This window comes from Conger conger, chromosome 7 (assembly GCF_963514075.1).
Source record: "Conger conger chromosome 7, fConCon1.1, whole genome shotgun sequence".
Classification (NCBI taxonomy): Eukaryota; Metazoa; Chordata; class Actinopteri; order Anguilliformes; family Congridae; genus Conger; species Conger conger.
The window spans coordinates 47,697,815-47,715,083 of NC_083766.1; the positions used below are offsets into that span (position 1 = coordinate 47,697,815).

General features: G+C 48.8%; 1 protein-coding gene across 1 annotated transcript in view; it reads left to right on the forward strand.

The window, feature by feature from the left end:
- LOC133133297 (E3 ubiquitin-protein ligase RNF43) overlaps positions 1-17,039 on the forward strand; it is a 97,464-nt gene extending 80,425 nt beyond the window's left edge. Inside the window, exons 3-10 of the mRNA XM_061249404.1 lie at positions 10,139-10,213; positions 10,491-10,622; positions 11,749-11,850; positions 12,111-12,281; positions 12,812-12,914; positions 13,458-14,452; positions 14,519-14,900; positions 16,198-17,039. Of these exons, the coding sequence (XP_061105388.1) occupies positions 10,139-10,213; positions 10,491-10,622; positions 11,749-11,850; positions 12,111-12,281; positions 12,812-12,914; positions 13,458-14,452; positions 14,519-14,900; positions 16,198-16,223 (1,986 nt within the window). The 3' untranslated portion in view covers positions 16,224-17,039. The remainder of the gene's footprint in view (positions 1-10,138; positions 10,214-10,490; positions 10,623-11,748; positions 11,851-12,110; positions 12,282-12,811; positions 12,915-13,457; positions 14,453-14,518; positions 14,901-16,197) is intronic.
- Positions 17,040-17,269: the final 230 nt, after the last annotated feature.

Here is a 17,269-nt window from a genome sequence, read left to right on the forward strand (position 1 = left end):
GTAAACACAAAATGTGTCAGTCTGTACGTTCGACGAGCCTTTGAGATTCCTGTGGAGTGATGTCTGTTCGACTGGAGTCTAAGTTTTTTTTACATGTACTTTTCTTACACAGGAAATGGATCTTGACTTATGAATATATTTGCGTGCCACAAAAAGAAAATTCCTTTCATGCTTTTTCAAATATCCAAATGTTTGAACTTTTTAATGTTGGTAATCAGGTTAGTACCACGCCTTGATCATATAATGGAGCTTGAGAACGAAACAGCTGTGTATCTAACAGCGTGACGCGGTCGGGACTCCCCCCATGTATAGCAGCTTTGTTCCTGGAGCTTAAAGAAAAGCTTGTGTCTCTGTCTTTCCATAAGGACTGAGGGGAGGGGGGGTTGTTATTGAGGGGTGTGTTGGCTTTGGTCCACCTCTCCGAGACTCCGCCAGCCACTGCATTGTGACTGAGGTGTGTGGGGGTGGGGGGGGGGCAGGCAAAGCTCCTGGCACAGCTCCCTTCTCAGAACGGGCAGGGGTTTGAGGTGGCGGTGGGGGGGATGGGGGTGGGCCTTGGCCGCCTTTCAGAGCCAGTGAATTAAGGAGGCGGTGCACGTGGGCGGGACGCAATCTCGCTGACCCCCCTCCGCCGTGTCACCAGGCTGTCCTTCTCGGATGTTTTCGCAGATCCCTTAACCCTTCATAACCGGGTTAAACACTCACTCACCCACGGAAACATCCGGAAACGGCCTTGGGCTACTTCACAGCATGCCCTGTAGTATGGCTTCCTTTTCTTGGTGCGCTTTCATGAGTGCACAGGCGCAACATGTTCAGTGAATTATGTGTGGCAGTTTGTTTTGAAGGTGAGGAAATGGTGTGGAAGTCTGGTTGTCATGGTAAGCATTCCTCATACGGCGGAATGGAGAATTGCAGGCTCACCCACGGAGTCCTCTGACAAACCCCAGTGTAACGGAGCACGTGTGAGGTCGTTGAGGTATTAATGCCGGTCAAAACTGTTCCAGGAGAAGCGAAGGGCACAGCAGGGCCGCCAGGAGGGCCAGAATCAGCCCGGTCTTCCCAGAATGCCTCACGCCTCGCACGGAACAGGCAGCGAACGTGCCGCATCAAGGCTTGCGGTGTCAGGTGAACGGGGAGGCCTGAGTGCGGCGGAGCGCCCATGTGTTCCGGCACACCGTGTCTCCTGGCAGCACGGAGGCCTGTTTGCACAGCCTTGGGCGGGATTCTCTCCCCCCCGGCCTTGACCCGCGGTGGACTGACTGTTTAGGCAGTCTGCCAGCCCTTCGTCCTTCAGGGCGGCCATTTGGGATCTCATTTCAAACAGAACCAGCCCCTTTTGACAGGTCCACGAGAGACGACGACTGCCAGGGGCCCGTAAATGCTTACAGAAGCAATTTTGGAGATTTTTTATTCATTGATTTTATTTTATTTTTTCTCTTTTTACGGCACGCCCGGCGCATGTACGGGGCCGGGGACCCAGTTTTTCAATTCGCAGTTTTCAGCGATTCCAGAAAACCTTGCACCTGTTTTTAACGGCGACCTATTTGTCGCTGCAACGTCCTCTATTTTAATCGGCGGTCTGTCACGATAATTTAGTAATGACTTCAGTGTGCCTGTCTAACTGCTAAATAACAGGCTGCGTGAGCATTCCGCCCTTCCCCAAACCTGCAGGCCCGCCGCGTCCGACCCTGTCATTACGCCGTTTAGTGCTTTCTGTGGAAACAGCCGTCAGCCGCCTTACGAGAGCTGCGTATATTTAAACGCCGTCTGGGGTTATCTCGCATGGGAGTTCCAGGGTAACGAGCTCCCTTTCCTCCGTCGTCTCTCTTCGGTCTTATATTACATTTTGCGGGTTTTCTTGTGGGTTTCTTGCGCTTAGTTTGAAGCAGTCGGTTACCTACTGGGCGGCATTAGCTGGCAGTTGGAAAGTTGTCAGGCGGTTGGAAGGTTGTTGGTTCGTTCCCCCACCCTGTGTCGAAGTGTCCCTGAGCAAGACGCCTAACCCCCAATAGCTCCTGACAAGCTGGTTGGTGGCAGCCTTTCGCCGTTGCTGTGTGAGTGTGTGTGAACGAGAGGCGTTAATTGTAAAGCGCTATCTAAATGTAGTCCATTTACCTATTGCAATAAATTACCTTTTGTACTATCCACTGGGTATATTTATAGATGGGTATGTGTTTAAATGTATAAATTAGTGTTATGCATACAGTGTAAATGCTCTATGTGTATATAGTTTGCTGCTGATCTTTGTTGGAAGACGAGGGGTTAGGTGCATTAGTGGAAAAGGTGTAAAGGTGCAGTTTCTAGGAGGAACTGGTCATACGGCCCCAGGCACTGAGTCCATGTTTTTAGTTGGTGGTTGAGGCAGGAAGGCATGCTGGAGGTCAGCATGCAAAGGTAATGGGCCAAAATGCTGCGGGGTGAGAATCGTGATGTGTGTGTGTGTGGGGTGTGTATGTGGGTGTGTGTGTTTATGTGCGCTGTGTGTGTGCGTGCGCGCGTGCGCATGTGTGTGTGGGGTGTAAGTGTGTGTGTGTGTGTGTGTGTATGTATGTATGTGTGTGTGTGTGTGGTGTGTATGGGGGTGTGTGGGGTGTGTATGTGCCCGTGTGTGTGTGTGTGTGCGTGCAGTGTGTGTTTGGTAGGTGTGGTGTGGTGTGGGGTGTGTATGTGTGTATGTGTGTGTGTGTGTGTGTGTGTGTGTGTGTGTGTGTGTGTGTGTGTGTGTGTGTGTGTGTGTGATCGGATGTCGTGACAGGCAGCCCAGGGCAGTGAAGTGAGCGATGGCTTAAGGAGCGCAGGGCCGGGTTTTGGGTGGGGTGCGAGGCTGAGAGCTGGCCCCGGGACACCCTGCACATCTCAGCTCTCCTTCATTACACTCTCCCAGTTTCCAAAACAACTGGGCCCTGTGTTTGAAGATGAGTGCAGCTGCACCCAGCACTGTGTGACCGGGGGGCTGGGGGCAAGTCCCGTCAGCTCCCCTCCCCACCTCCTCCATCTATCCCCATTGCCAAACCCTTTCTGTTCCGCCCCCAGCACCCCGCGGTGGCAGAGCGCGGGAAACTGGAGGCAGCGTCCTGCTGTGGTCGGGCCACCCTCGTTTTCGCGGGCCGTGGGAGACCCCTCGCTCGCTCGCTCTTTCACTCGCTCACGTAGTGTTCAAAGCACCGCTGTGAAAATTCCTCCCCTGCAGCAGCTGCCCACAGCTGGGCTCTAGACACCTGTTCCCCTGGCGCTGTCTGAAGGACACTTACAGGTTCACCAGCTTCAGAGCCTGAATGGAGAATCTTCCCCCTGCTCTGCTTTTACGCACACGCACACGCACACGCACACGCACACTCACACTCACACTCACACTCACACTCACACTCACACGCACACGCACACGCACGCGCGCGCACACACTGCCATTCCCCTCCTACTGTTTTACACACACTGCTACTGATGTATTATCGTTGTCACCAGCAATTATCACATTTGGCAGTCGCTCATGATGGCTTTTAGTTTACAGTGGAAAGATTGACAATTTGATGTCGTCGATATCAACGCTGTACCCATCGCTGAGACATAAATCATATCGAACTTTGACCCCATTGCTGGGTCAATTGTCAAGACAACGTTCTTCTAGAACATTCTCATCTGTAATTATCTAAAGTGAAGTGTCATCGACTAGCTTCAATGAATTGAGCTGGCAATAACTCAACTTTGGCATTAATTCTTGGTTTATACTATTCATGAGCCAACAGCGTTCAAAATCTAAGTCGAGCAATAATGGAATGTTGGTGACAATGTAGCGATATCCATCGTCCGATTTTAAATTGCCTAAATATAAACTGGCCTTTACACTTTTACACGCTGCTACCTCTACAGTTGTACACACACACACACACACACACTACCTCTTCTCCTTCCACTGTTTTAAACACACACACACACACACACACATACACACACCTCCACACACACACACACACACACACACACAATGTCACTTCCCCTTCTACTGTTTTACACATGCGCACGCACGCACACACACACACACACACACACACACACACACTCACACGGGCATGCACGCACGCACACACACACACACACACACACACTCACACGGGCATGCACGCACACACACACGGGCATGCACGCACACACGCACGCACGCACGCACGCACGCACACACACACACACACACTGCCACTTCCCCTTCTACAGTTTTATACATTTACATTCCATTCCATAATTCTCAAAACCCTCTCAAACATTCACTGAGCTGACTCACTTCTAGCCCTGTTATTACAGTTTTTTTATTCCAAATCCTTTGTAATTGAAAAACCTGCCAAAGGCATGGTAAACAACCAAGTCATTTTTCCACTTTCTTTCCACCATTTTAGGCTGTGGTCATGTTAGTTTCACTCTTCAGCCACATAAATATGTGTTATAAATGGATGGATTGCATTGGAAGGTACATAAACCACACTTTACCTCAAACTAAAATGCTGTGTTCAGTCAGTCATTTTAAAATGTAATGTACTTCACCTGCTGTAAAGGCCCCATTATTAATTGGGTAAATTACTGTGGACTGCACTATATTCATTTGGCCATTCAAATGTTTTTTCTGGCTTGAAAGATTGAACAATAGCAACAAATGAAAGGAATATAGGGTGAAATGTAGTTAGTCACGGCATAAGTTGCATATAAAATTGATCACACACTGACAGAAGTTAACAGGCAGAATGATTGGCTGGATGGTGGAAAATTTGAGCAAAACAAAGACATCAAAGTTAGCTCTCAGGCCTTGCCAAAAGACTGGAAGAAGCTGCACCACACACAGATATGAAACAGACCAAATGAACAAAAAGAGAATATACAAAAAAAAGCCTTTTATTAGGTGCCAGTGAATCCCACAGAGATAGTCCCAGAGAGTTAGTTCCATAGAATGATTTTCATGGAGCGAGTCAGTCCCACACACAGAGAGAGAGAGAGCGAGTCAGTCCCACACGCACACAGAGAGAGAGAGAGAGAGCGAGAGAGCGAGAGAGCGCGAGAGCGCGAGTGAGTCAGTCCCGCGTGCACAGAGAGAGAGAGAGCGAGTCAGTCCCGCACGCTGAGAGAGAGCGAGTCAGTCCCGCGTGCAGAGAGAGAGCGAGTCAGTCCCGCACGCACCGAGAGAGAGAGAGAGAGAGAGAGAGAGAGAGAGAGAGAGAGAGAGAGAGAGAGAGAGAGAGCGCGAGTCAGTCAGTCAGTCAGTCAGTCAGTCAGTCAGTCAGTCCCGCGTGCAGAGAGAGAGAGAGCGAGAGCGAGTCAGTCCCGCGTGCAGAGAGAGAGAGAGAGTCAGTCAGTCAGTCAGTCAGTCAGTACACTGACTATGTATTATATAATTAACATAATAACCTCTCACCATCACTTACTAAATATACATTGTTGTTGTTGTTGTTGTTTTTATTTTTATTTAGCTGTTGTTGTTGTTGATGTTGCTGTTTCATTATTTATTTATTTATTTTAACAATTATTGTATATTGTACTGCTTTGGCAACAACGGTTTATTACCATTCATGCCAATAAAGCCATTTGAATTTGAATTTGAATTTGAATCAGTCAGTCAGTCCGTCCGTCCGTCGCACGTGCAGAGAGAGAGAGAGAGAGAAATAGAGACGGGACGCCATAGGAAGGAATGGAAGCCCAGAGAGGAGATAACATGTAAACACTGTGGATCCGGAGAAATAGAAACTGAATCTCACTTTCTCCTCTCCTGCCCCATATATGCAACTCTAAGGGAGGCTTTCCTAGGGAAAGTTAAAACCAGCATCACATCATATGACAGCAAAACATATGATGAACGATTAAGCATATGTCTGGGAGAAGCACCAGAACTTATAGAGTTGTCTGCACAATATGTGAGCGCTTGCTAAGAGAAAAGAAAATTACCACTGTAACATAGTCCCATAATCCGTTCCAGAGAACAGGAATTAGAGATATTTTCATCACTATATTTTTCAATCAACTTTTATTCACTTGATAATATGTATTATATAATTAACATAGTAACCTCTCACCATCACTTACTAAATATACGTTGTTGTTGTTGTTTTGATTTTTATTTAGCTGTTGTTGATGGTTGATGTTGCTGTTGTTGTTTTTTTTTTTTTTCATTATTTATTTATTTATTTTAACAATTATTGTATATTGTACTGCTTTGGCAACAACGGTTTATTACCATTCATGCCAATAAAGCCATTTGAATTTGAATTTGAGAGAGAGAGAGAGAGAGTGTCAGTCCCGCGTGCAGAGAGAGAGAGCGAGAGCGAGAGTGAGAGAGAGAGAGAGAGAGAGAGAGAGAGAGAGCGAGAGAGAGAGCGAGAGAGAGAGAGCAAGTCAGTCCCACAGAACAGAATGGATTTGTGCTGTGTCACGGTCACTTAAAGGAGCTCTTCCTTCCCACATCAATCCCTTCCTGCCAAACCCAGACAGAAGATGAGACACATCATGTCAGCAGATGACCTTGCTTGTGCCTTTCTAGTTTTAGCCAGTGCCATGCGCGTCCTATTGTTATTACATTACATTACATTACATTATTATTGTGTGAGTGCCCTGCTTCTCCTGTGGGCCCAGTGTAAGCTACACTGACATGCTGCCCTGATTCAGCTGAAAAACAGGCCCCTTTGCTGTGGTACACATTATGCCATAAGGATGGGGGGGGGGGGCAATAACAGTAATAAAACCAGTGTTTATCCATGTTTTTATGCCCATGTGACACAGTGCAACCCCCACTCCCAGGGTCATGTGATCTGTCATACCTGCAAGTTAACACCCTGTGATGTCATCAGCTATCTGCATAGAACTCTCTTCATCTGCGTATCTGAATCTACATTTTTATAAAATGATTACTCTGTCATGGGACAGGGTGTAAAGTCATATTTAATTGCTGCAGAACCCCCTAAGGCAGTGAGCTTGAGCTTGGCAGTTCATGAAGTCGTATTACTGTAAGTGTACCAAGGAGAAAAAGAACTTGTGCATGCGTTGTGCACTGTGCGGCTTATTTTTCCCTCTCTTCAGCCTAAACCTGTTAGTTAAGGTGATGGGGGGGGGGGGGGATTTCCATTTGAAGAAGAAGCTCACGTAATTGTTATAAACGTGCAGGACTGTGCATTTCGTCTGGTTTCATAATTAACCCTGATGACCTTCAGCCTCATATATGCTGCACCTGAATCCTGCCTTGATTCAAATGAACGCATTTGGTATCTTGGGTGAGACTGAAGTCTAAGACTTGTGGTGTGGTGAGGAGACCTCTGTTTTCACTGTAAGTGTTGTTTTTCAGTCTGCATAACTGATAAGAGGAAATGCTTTAGTTAAGCCAGGTAGGAGGCTTTTGCAGTTTGATGGAATACAGGTTACGTGTTTTTACTTATAATTTTGTTATTTTGTTCTAATTTGTATGACACCCCCCACCTCCCCCATGCATATACAATAGTAGCACAAATTATTGAAATACTGTGCATAAAGACATTTGGTACTCCTAGAACATTTATCTGTTCCCTTTCTTCTGTTGTTTCTCAGGGCCATTTCCATGTGTAAAAATGTTTTTAAAATTTATTTCACTGGAATAAAAACAATGCTTAAAAGCACCAACCGTCTCAGGCCCAACTCAAGACGATCCATTCCTGCCTGCAGAGTGAAGAAAGAAAGATGTGAATTAGAAACAAGGAAGGAAATAAGAAAAGGTTACAGCAGAACAATAAAAGGGAGAGTGAAGTGTAAAATATGAGCGAAAGTATATATAGAAAAGGACACAGGAAGTATATTTGAAACGGTTGTCTACTTGGCCACTAGTGAGAGTGACGTCATGAGACTGTCAGTAATTTGAAATGAAGTTATTTGCATGGATATTATAATTTCAGGGAAACTAAAAATACTTTATGCAAACTACTATCTATACAATGTATGTATAAAAATACTGGGAGCGTGGACCTGTCCAAAACCAGCAAGGACAGCAGTGAACGTGAAGGCGGCAGGGGGGGGGGTGTGTGCCTTTATAGCGCTGATGGGAGGCAGGGCTCCGTTTGACCTCGCCCTGACCTCGCACACACTTGCCCTTTGAACCCTGCCGCTGGTGCGAGGCGACAGGGTGGAGTCAGGGGGGCAGTGGCACAGGACCTGGCTGAGCGAGGGAGACCAATTGCCGATCACCTGTTGGACTGTAGAGACCCCCCCCCCCCCCCCCCCCCCCCCCGCCAGCCAGGGACTTCAGGTCGGTGGCCATTTTCATGTCGCCGCCACAGGCAAAGGTTCCGCTCCTAGTCACGCATTAACAAATTCCTCTCTGCTCTTGAACTGTTGAAGTGGTGAGAGGCCAGAGCCCTGCACACGGAGGGGTTTTCTCATTAACCTATGATTAATGGGTCGGGGTTTTTCGCCGCCGCACGTAAACGCTATCCGCTCTCTGGCTCGTTCCGGCTCGTTCCGCTTTTGATGGCCGGGAATGAACGTTAAGCTGGAGCTGGGTGCTGTGTTGATGCTCATCGTTTTGATTAAAGATGATGCGGAGATAAGCGTCACCTTTGCTTTCAATGGTATAGTGTGGATTTGTGTGCAATAGCACAATATTCAAAATCCAAGACCTCCAAATCCTGATCTGTTGGGGTGCAGACGGTGGGGTTAAAGTAGCCAGGGTGTAGGCAGATCCCCTCAACCACCTCCCTCGCCACCAGCTCTCTCATACCCAGTGGTGGGGGGGGGGGGGTCAAAGTGCAGGAAGGGCTTGGCTCTGATTGGTCGACGGGCTGCTGTGGGTGTGTGGCAGTCGTGGTGGGCAGCACGCCTGTTCATCTTCCTCTGTTTACTCACCGGTCGCCTATCGATATTTGTTTTGGTTTGAAACCGAAGACGGGGGTGCAGTGCGGAACCCCCCCACCCCCCTCATGGTCGCTGGAACTGGGACAGGCACCTGCCCCCTGCTCATGTGTCTCCCACTCGTCTCCACGACCGCTCCTTAGTGCCCATCGCCCGCTTTTGTGCCGAACCGTCGGTTCCGGGAGGCACAGATGTCAGCGTGCGTGAAAGTGCGGGACTGAGGGGCCCGTTTGTTTCACTACTGTGCCCACTGCTGTCTTTCCAGCGATTCTTCCGGCTGATGGAATTGCATAATAGCTGTGCTGTTTCTGTAGCTTGGGTGTGATCGCCACCTAGTGGTGCGTCCTGTACAGGATAGGACTGCACTTGTTGTGTTGTTTTTATGGAATCCCTGTCCCTCTTCCTTTCTTCGTCCCTTTATTCCCTTCTTGTCCTTTTCCAGTGTGGGATCACACTCTTTCTCTTTTTCCCTTTTCCCTTTCCTTTGGCCAGTAGTCTCTGTGTTATAGGCAATGGTCTTTTCTCTCTATGTTAGGGGCAGTAGTCTCTCTCTCTGTGATATGGACAGTAGTCTCTTCCTCTCTGTGATATGGGCAGTAGTCTCTTCCTCTCTGTGTTATGTGCAGTAGTCTCTCTCTCTGCATTATGTGCAGTAGTCTTGTCCTCTGTGATATTGGCAGGAGTCTCTATCTCTGTGATATTGGCAGTAGTCTCTGTATCTATGATATTGGCAGTATTTCTCTCTCTCTGTCTCTCATGGGCAGTAGTCTCTGTGATATGGGCAGTATCTCTCTATCTCTGTCTCTGTATCTGTGATATTGGCAGTAGTCTCTGTATCTATGATATTGGCAGTATTTCTCTCTCTCTGTCTCTCATGGGCAGTAGTCTCTGTGATATGGGCAGTATCTCTCTATCTCTGTCTCTCAGGGGCAGTAGTCTCTCTGTCTCTGTGGTATGGGTGGTTGTCTCTGTCATAGGGGCAGTAGTCTCTGTGATATGGGCAGTATCTATCTCTGTCTCTGTCATAGGGGCAGTAGTCTCTATGATATGGGCAGTATCTATCTCTGTCTCTCTCATAGGGGCAGTAGTCTCTGTGATATGGGCAGTATCTCTCTATCTCTGTCTCTCATGGGCAGTAGTCTCTCTGTCTCTGTGGTATGGGTGGTTGTCTCTGTCATAGGGGTGGTTGTCTCTGTCATAGGGGCAGTAGTCTCTGTGATATGGGCAGTATTTCTCTGTGTCTCTGTCTCTCAGGGGCAGTAGTCTTATGCTGGGCGTTATGTCTCTTCCTCAGGCTCGGCTGGCACTGAAGAGGGGGGCTCAAGCTGTCATCTTCGACGTCTCCGACAATGCCGCTGCTGCACAGGAGGTGAGGCGGCCATTTCCTCTGTCACTGTCCCTGACACATGCTCACATACACATACGCACTCTCACATACATACACACAGTCACACACACACTCTCATTTGCGCACACACACACACTCTCACACGCACTCTCACACACACTTTCATTTGCACACACACACACACACACGCACGCACGCACGCACTCACTCTCACACGCACACACCCACACACACACTCACACACACGCATCCCAGCTTGAGCACCTCTCCAGCTGCCTCTCCCTCCCATCCCTTTCAGCTGCAGGCTGCTGAGGACCTGCCCAAGCCCGTGGTCCTGGTCCAGGCCAAGGCCGCCATGGTTCTCATGGAGCTGGTCAACAGGAACGAGGGGGCCAGGGTCCACATCGATGTCATGGTGGAGCCACAGTGGGTAAGTACCGGGGGGTTATCCCATTACATTACATTACATTTTTGCCCAACAATCTACACTCAATAACCCATAATCACAAAGTAAAAACATGTTATTATAAATTATTTAAAAATCAATAATTGGAATCTCTCATTTACATAAGTAAATACAGACCGCCATTCCGAAGCGTTCCTTCTCCTCAAAGCTACTGCAACATAGCCAATGACAACAGACACTCTATCAAAACCTTAAACCTCACAGTGCAGGCTACAACATGTACCATAACCTACCTTTCAATAAATAAAAAAATAGGAACATGGAAGCCCTCTTTTTTATTGTTTTAGTCATCTAATTTGAGCATGCTCTGTTTCTGACGATCTACTCATTTTGTTAACTATTATTTATGAATGTCTTTGCAATTTCTGCCTATTTGAGACCTAGACCCATGTCTCCATTTTGCTTGTGTCTTGATTGGCGGCTGCTCATTAGAGGTGGAGAAATTTCAGGAACATTAGTAATTCAATGGAATACAAAGGCATCTGTGTCCGAAAGGAGCTTAGTCGATCTGGGCCAAAATATTTGGTACAGAAACATTTCCTGTTAACATCAAATACTAAAATAAAAAATAACTTCAAGGACTTAGTAACTCAAAGTTGAATTATTATCAATTATATTTGCATTATATAGTAAATTGATTTTAAACATTCAGAGGATGCGTTAGGCGTTAGCCAAAGCTGTAGTGGTTTGCTTGGCTTCATACTGAATTGCACTTGTACAGCCTTGCTAACCAGGCGCTTCCCCTCTTTGAGGCTTGAGAACAGTGTCATGTCCCAAGAGCCGGCTCACACAGCCCCCCTATTGATTCCTCTAATCTGAGGCGACAGGAGCTGTTGACTTTGGGAAGTGTTGGTTTAAGACATGAGCGTACTGTAAACACTCCCCTCATTGTCTGCACGGCTATTATTTCCTGTGAGAGTTTTCACCTCTTATCAGCGAGCGGGGCCCCCATAGCAGCTGGAGCTGGTGTGTGTGTGTGTGTGTGTGTGTGTGTGTGTGTGTGTGTGTGTGTGTGTCTGTGTGTCTGTGTGTCTGTGTCTGCGTCTGTGTCTGTGTCTGTCTTGTTCTGAAGCCAAGTGTCTCTCCACAGCCCCACTATGATGTCACCATCCTGCTCACTGTGGTCCTGGCTGTGCTGGCCATCATCATGATCTTCGCCTTCCGCTACCGCTGCAAGTCAAACAGGACCTGGGTGAGCCCACCTCTCCCCGTTACTCACACCCTGGCTCCTCTCCCTCTCCCTGTCACTCACAGCCCCTCGCTCCTCCCCCTGTCCCTGTCATTCAGACCCTGGCTCCTCCCCTTCTCCCTATCAATCACAGACCCTGGCTCCTGTCCCTCTCCCTGTCACTCACACCCTTGGCTCCACCCCCTCTACCTGTCACTCACACCCCTGGCTCCTCCCCCGGCCCCTGTCACTCACACCCCTGGCTCGTCCCCCTCTCCCTGCAGGACACCGTGCACCAGCAGACCATGCGTGCGATCGGACGCTTGGAGACACGCACCTACGCCTCCCCGGGGTGCTCCGGGAGCCAGCGGCAGAGGGGGGGGAGAGATTCCGGAAGCAGCTCCGTCTCCGCGCCCATGTGCGCCATCTGCCTGGAGGAGTTCACGGACGGACAGGTGGGCTTGGCTCACGTGGTTTGACAGCGCTGCATGGCGTTGGCAACGGCTCTGTGATGTTTCCCTTTACCGTATGGCTGTCGCTCGGCAGGGGCTTCAATGAAATCACAAGCTTTTTGCTGTGGAGATGGGTGTTCTGATCCGCAAAGGCTGGGCAGTAACGCCGGTCAACGCTCCACCCCTTTTGGCATCAGTTTTTATTTCAGTTTATTTGTATAGCGCTTTTCACAGAAGACTGTCTTAAAGACGCTCTACAGAGAAACAAGGGAAGAAAACGAGGAGAAATACCAGCCCTAAGCCCCCAGATAGCACACAAGGTAAAAACAAATCCCTAGTGGTGACAAAAAGCTCCCCTACAGGGAGAAATTTCTGGATGAACCCGGCTATAGCGGAGAGGCCCTTCCTCCGCTGGCTTATAGCTCTGTCGTTTGTTCCACATGGTACCATAGGGCTGCACAGGTGGCCTTAGGACAGGGGGGGCATCTCTACCCTTGGCACCCTCCTCTGATCCCGGGATCTCTCTGTTCCAGGACCTGCGGATCATTTCATGTGCTCACGAGTTCCACAAGGAGTGTGTGGACCCATGGCTTCTGCAGCACCGCACCTGCCCCCTCTGCATGTACAACATCATGGGTAATGTGCTCCCCTGCCTCGGCCGAGCCCCACTGCCTGCTGGGAAATGTAGTCTTGTGCAGCTCGCATATGGTATTGGGTTGTGGGAAAATGAGTTGTGTAAAGTTAATGCTTGGAGCATATGCATGTCTGCCAGTTCCAAACAGCCAGATTTTGATATTCCTTTTTATTTTTATAGTCTCTCACCCTGCATGTGTGTAGTTATCGTTTCTGATGTACCCGTCCTGTTAATATTTTTTCATATTTTTGTATTTTTATTATAAGAACTCAGGCATGTTTCTCATATAATGCGGCAATGTATATAAGTTATAAACACAGAGGCGAGCAGGCTTTAGCACAGCATTCAAAGTCCTGGTAAAAACAGGCATGTAGATACATGGCACATACTGTGGCACGTCAGTACACAGTAACGTCACCATAAACATATCCCCCAAGTTTCTTAAATGGTACCAATAGGCTGAAATAAACACACAGTTGTGTCTCCTAGAAGCTTAGCGGTCTGTTCTGTGTCTAACCGGCTCTTTGGTTCGCCGTCTCCCTCAGGAACCGAGATGGCCGCCCGACAGCCCCCGCGAAGCAGAGCCGGTCCGAACGCGGAACACAGCCAGGGCTTCTTACGCCCCCACCACTACCCCGGACACCACGTGTTCCAGCAGCCCCCCGTGCCCTTCCCCCTGCGGCACCATTACTCACGGGCCCCCGCCACCGGGCCCTTCCCCCCGCTCGCCCATTTCGCCAGCCCCCCGCCCATGGACTCCCGGGCCCTCCACTGCCTTCCCAGCAGGCCCTTCGGGTCGGGCCCCACCCGCTGCAGCCACCACCTCCCTGAGGGGCACCTGAGCCGGCCCCACAGGACTACTGCCACCAACTGCCGTCCGGGCGGTCACCTGGGGCCCCACTACTCCTCCCGCCGGCCCTGCCACGGGTACCGGCCGGGCTGCCCTGCCCCTCGCGCCGCGTCCAACTCTCGGCTGAACGCGGGGGCCAGCGCGGGGCGCCCGGCGGGGCACGGCCGGCAGGACGAGGGCAGCTGCTCCGGGGGAAGCTACCGCACGGAGCGCAGCGGCTACTTCCCTGACGGCCCGGCCAGCGACTCCAGCTCGGGCCCCTGTCATGGCTCGTCCAGCGACTCGGTGCTCAACTTCACCGACGTCAGCCTGCAGGGCGTGTACGGCAGCTGGTCCACCTTCCGGAGCTCGCTCAGCAGCGACTACGACCCCCTGGTGTACTACGGGCCGGGGCCGGGGCTGGGCCAGGGGGACGGCCTGGAGCCCGGCTCCAGACCGCGCTCGCTGGACTCCGTGGTGAACCGCAGCTACCCGGAGGAGCAGGTGTTCAACCACGTGCATTACCACCGGCACCGGCACCACCACTACGAGGAGGGCCACCACAGCCAGGGCCCCGACAGGGGCTCGGACGAGGATCAGGGGGCCGAAGGCGGCTCCTCCCCGCCCTGCCTGTACCCAAAATCCAATCCACCAGACAGGCTGCCTCACCGAAGGGGGGAGGAGCCCGAGCACGAACTCACGGACCCTCCCGTTCTGGCCCCGCCCCCCACACAGACCCCTCCCCCAGCCCCGCCCCCACACCCTTGCTGCCACCAGGGCGTCGCCCACCACCACCGGCGGAAAAAAAGCGGATGTCTACTCGACACCCCCGCCGTGCGCTTCCACCAGAGCCTGGACCTGCAGGAGGACTGCAGCATACACATCCACTACGGCCAGGGGGCGGCCTACTGCTGCTCCCCGCCCGACATCCCCCCGCTGCTGCCTGTGCCCCTCATTCTGGACTCAGGGGCCATGGGCGACTGGCCCTGCTGCGGGGCGCATGTGGTGTGGCAGAAAAGGGTCCAGCAGGCCCACTCGGACCCCCAGTTACAGGGGCCCCGGACCCCCCCGGACAGGCCGCTTTGTAGGGGCCACCAGCCAGGGGCCGAGCTCACTACAGACATTTGCTTATACTGCCAAACTTTACACAACAATCAGGGTACGCACTCCGCCCTTTACGCATGCGAATTCTGCTTTACTTTAGTTAACAATAAGATTCCTTCTGTTTATTGACAATTTGCAAAAAAACGTCTGTTTTCCACTGACAGTTGGAAAAGAAGTGTCTATTTTCCCCCATTTTCTGAACAAAATAGCTGTTTCATATAACTGTTTTCGTTGAAAATAACATTTCAAAATTTTGGCTCGTAAACAAAAAGGCACCCAAAAGGTCGCTTGCGAATGTCAGTGGCAGTGGTTTGAGTATCTCAGAAACTGCTGATCTCCTGGGATTTTCATGCACACTAGTCTCTAGAGTTCACAAGGAATGGTGCAAAAAAACATCCAGTGAGCAGCAGTTCTGCTGACAGAAATGCCTTGTTAATGAGAGATGTCAGAGGAGAATGGCCAGACTGGTCAAAGCTAACAGGAAACCACACATTAAAACAGTGGTATGCAGAAGAGCATCTCTTAACACACAACGCATCATAACTCTATGTGGATAGGCTACAGCAGTAGAAGTATAAAAACAAATAAATACCTAATAAAGTGCTCACTGAGTGTATGTACTCTGACACAATGTTGTGTCTACATTCAGATTTTATGTACTTTCAGTACATAAAAAAATGTCATTCAAAATGCCGAATCATGCTGGCTCCTGTCAATCTTTTTTTTATTTTTTATTTTATGGTTGGTGTATGACTTCTAAGACTAGTAGATATTTTGGTTAAGAACAGCCACAAGGAAAATGGAGTCAAATAGATAATTAATAAAAAAATTATACAATGCCAAAGTTGTGTCGGCCAGAAAATGACCAAAAAGTGTTGAATATTCAACAAATTAATTGGTAAGGTGGAAATTTTCTGATCAAAATTAAACTATGTAGTTCAAAATGTATAATAGGCCTACTTATATACAAAACAATGAGTTGTTGCTGCTATGTATTGGCATGTCTAAAGAACTTTTGCACACAGTTTGATCGAAATTGGAGTGCCCCCCCCCCCCCCCCCCCCCCCCCCTTGGTTGATTTATTAGAATTAGTTGCTTTTTATTTCACAGAATGAACCATTAAAATTAGTATTTGACTCTAGCCTGACATAATATAAAGACGAGAACGGGCCATTCAGCCCAGCAATGCTCGCCCTTTTCTACCGCTATCTCTACTATCATGGTGTCTGAATTTCAAGTACAAGTGTTCCCTGTCAAAATATTGATATTGAGTTTACTGTGTGTCCACCTCCACTGGGTGTGAGTACAGTTTGAATCGTATGGAGTTAACAGACATTTTCCTCTCTTTGCAGGATCAGAAGAGGAGTCTGGTGTGTGAGTACACACAGTTGTGTCCCCATCTCACGCTGCTAAACGGAGCCACAGTGGACAAGCCCCTGTCTCTCTACGGTCTTTCACAAGTCTTCTGCAAAATTCCACACTGCCGCTGTGTTCAACGCTCTCTGAAGCCACTCCCAGTTCCCTGTACACTTCAGATTTTTAAGCAAAACGCATTGCCAACTATGCTCATCTCTTCTGTAGCAATTAGTGATTATAAAGAGTGATTATGAGTCAACATGATGTTCGGTAGTTTTAAACCATGTGAATAGTGGTGCACTTAAATTGAGAAGAGGATGAGGAATTGGGGGGGTGGGAGGATACAACTTGACATCATACTTAACATTCTTATACAATTTATGGACCGCAGGTGACATTGAAAAGGAAATACTATCACAGAGTTTATTGTACTAATTCCTTTATAATCATATTGAATTGCCATAGAAAATATTTTAAAATTCATTTCAGGAAATGTTACATTTGAATTTGACATATTCCATATCAGTAGGTGTAAACCATATTGAGGTTTCTAGCGTGTTTGCTCAGATGTGTACTTGATTTAAAAACAATGGGAAGAAAATGAGGGGGAATGGGAGAATGGGAGAAACTTTCAAATTACAGTATGAATTCAGCTTATGCATTAAGATGCTTTTCAGTGATGACCTGATTGACCTCTGCCAATTTTTTTCTGCCCCAATTTCTCTCGTTTTCTGGGGGAAAAAACCAACACCAGTATAGCTCACAGCCATGTAACCAAGAATATCATGTCATCTGGGATCAGCTGCTAATGTCTATTTCAGTAGCGCTCTCTCTCTCTCTCTCTCTCTCTCTCTCTCTCTCTCTCTCAGCCTCACTGTTGATGAAGGTCTGTCTTCTTAATTATGTGCTCTAATTGTGTAAATGGTAGCAAATAATATTTCAAGGTTTTTTTTGTTTTTTTTTTGTTTTTTTTTTAAACAAGGTAATGTTAAACTTCCCCCTTACACACAGCTGTTTTGGTAGAGAACATACCACATGCTAATCCCATAAGCCATTAGAAATATAACA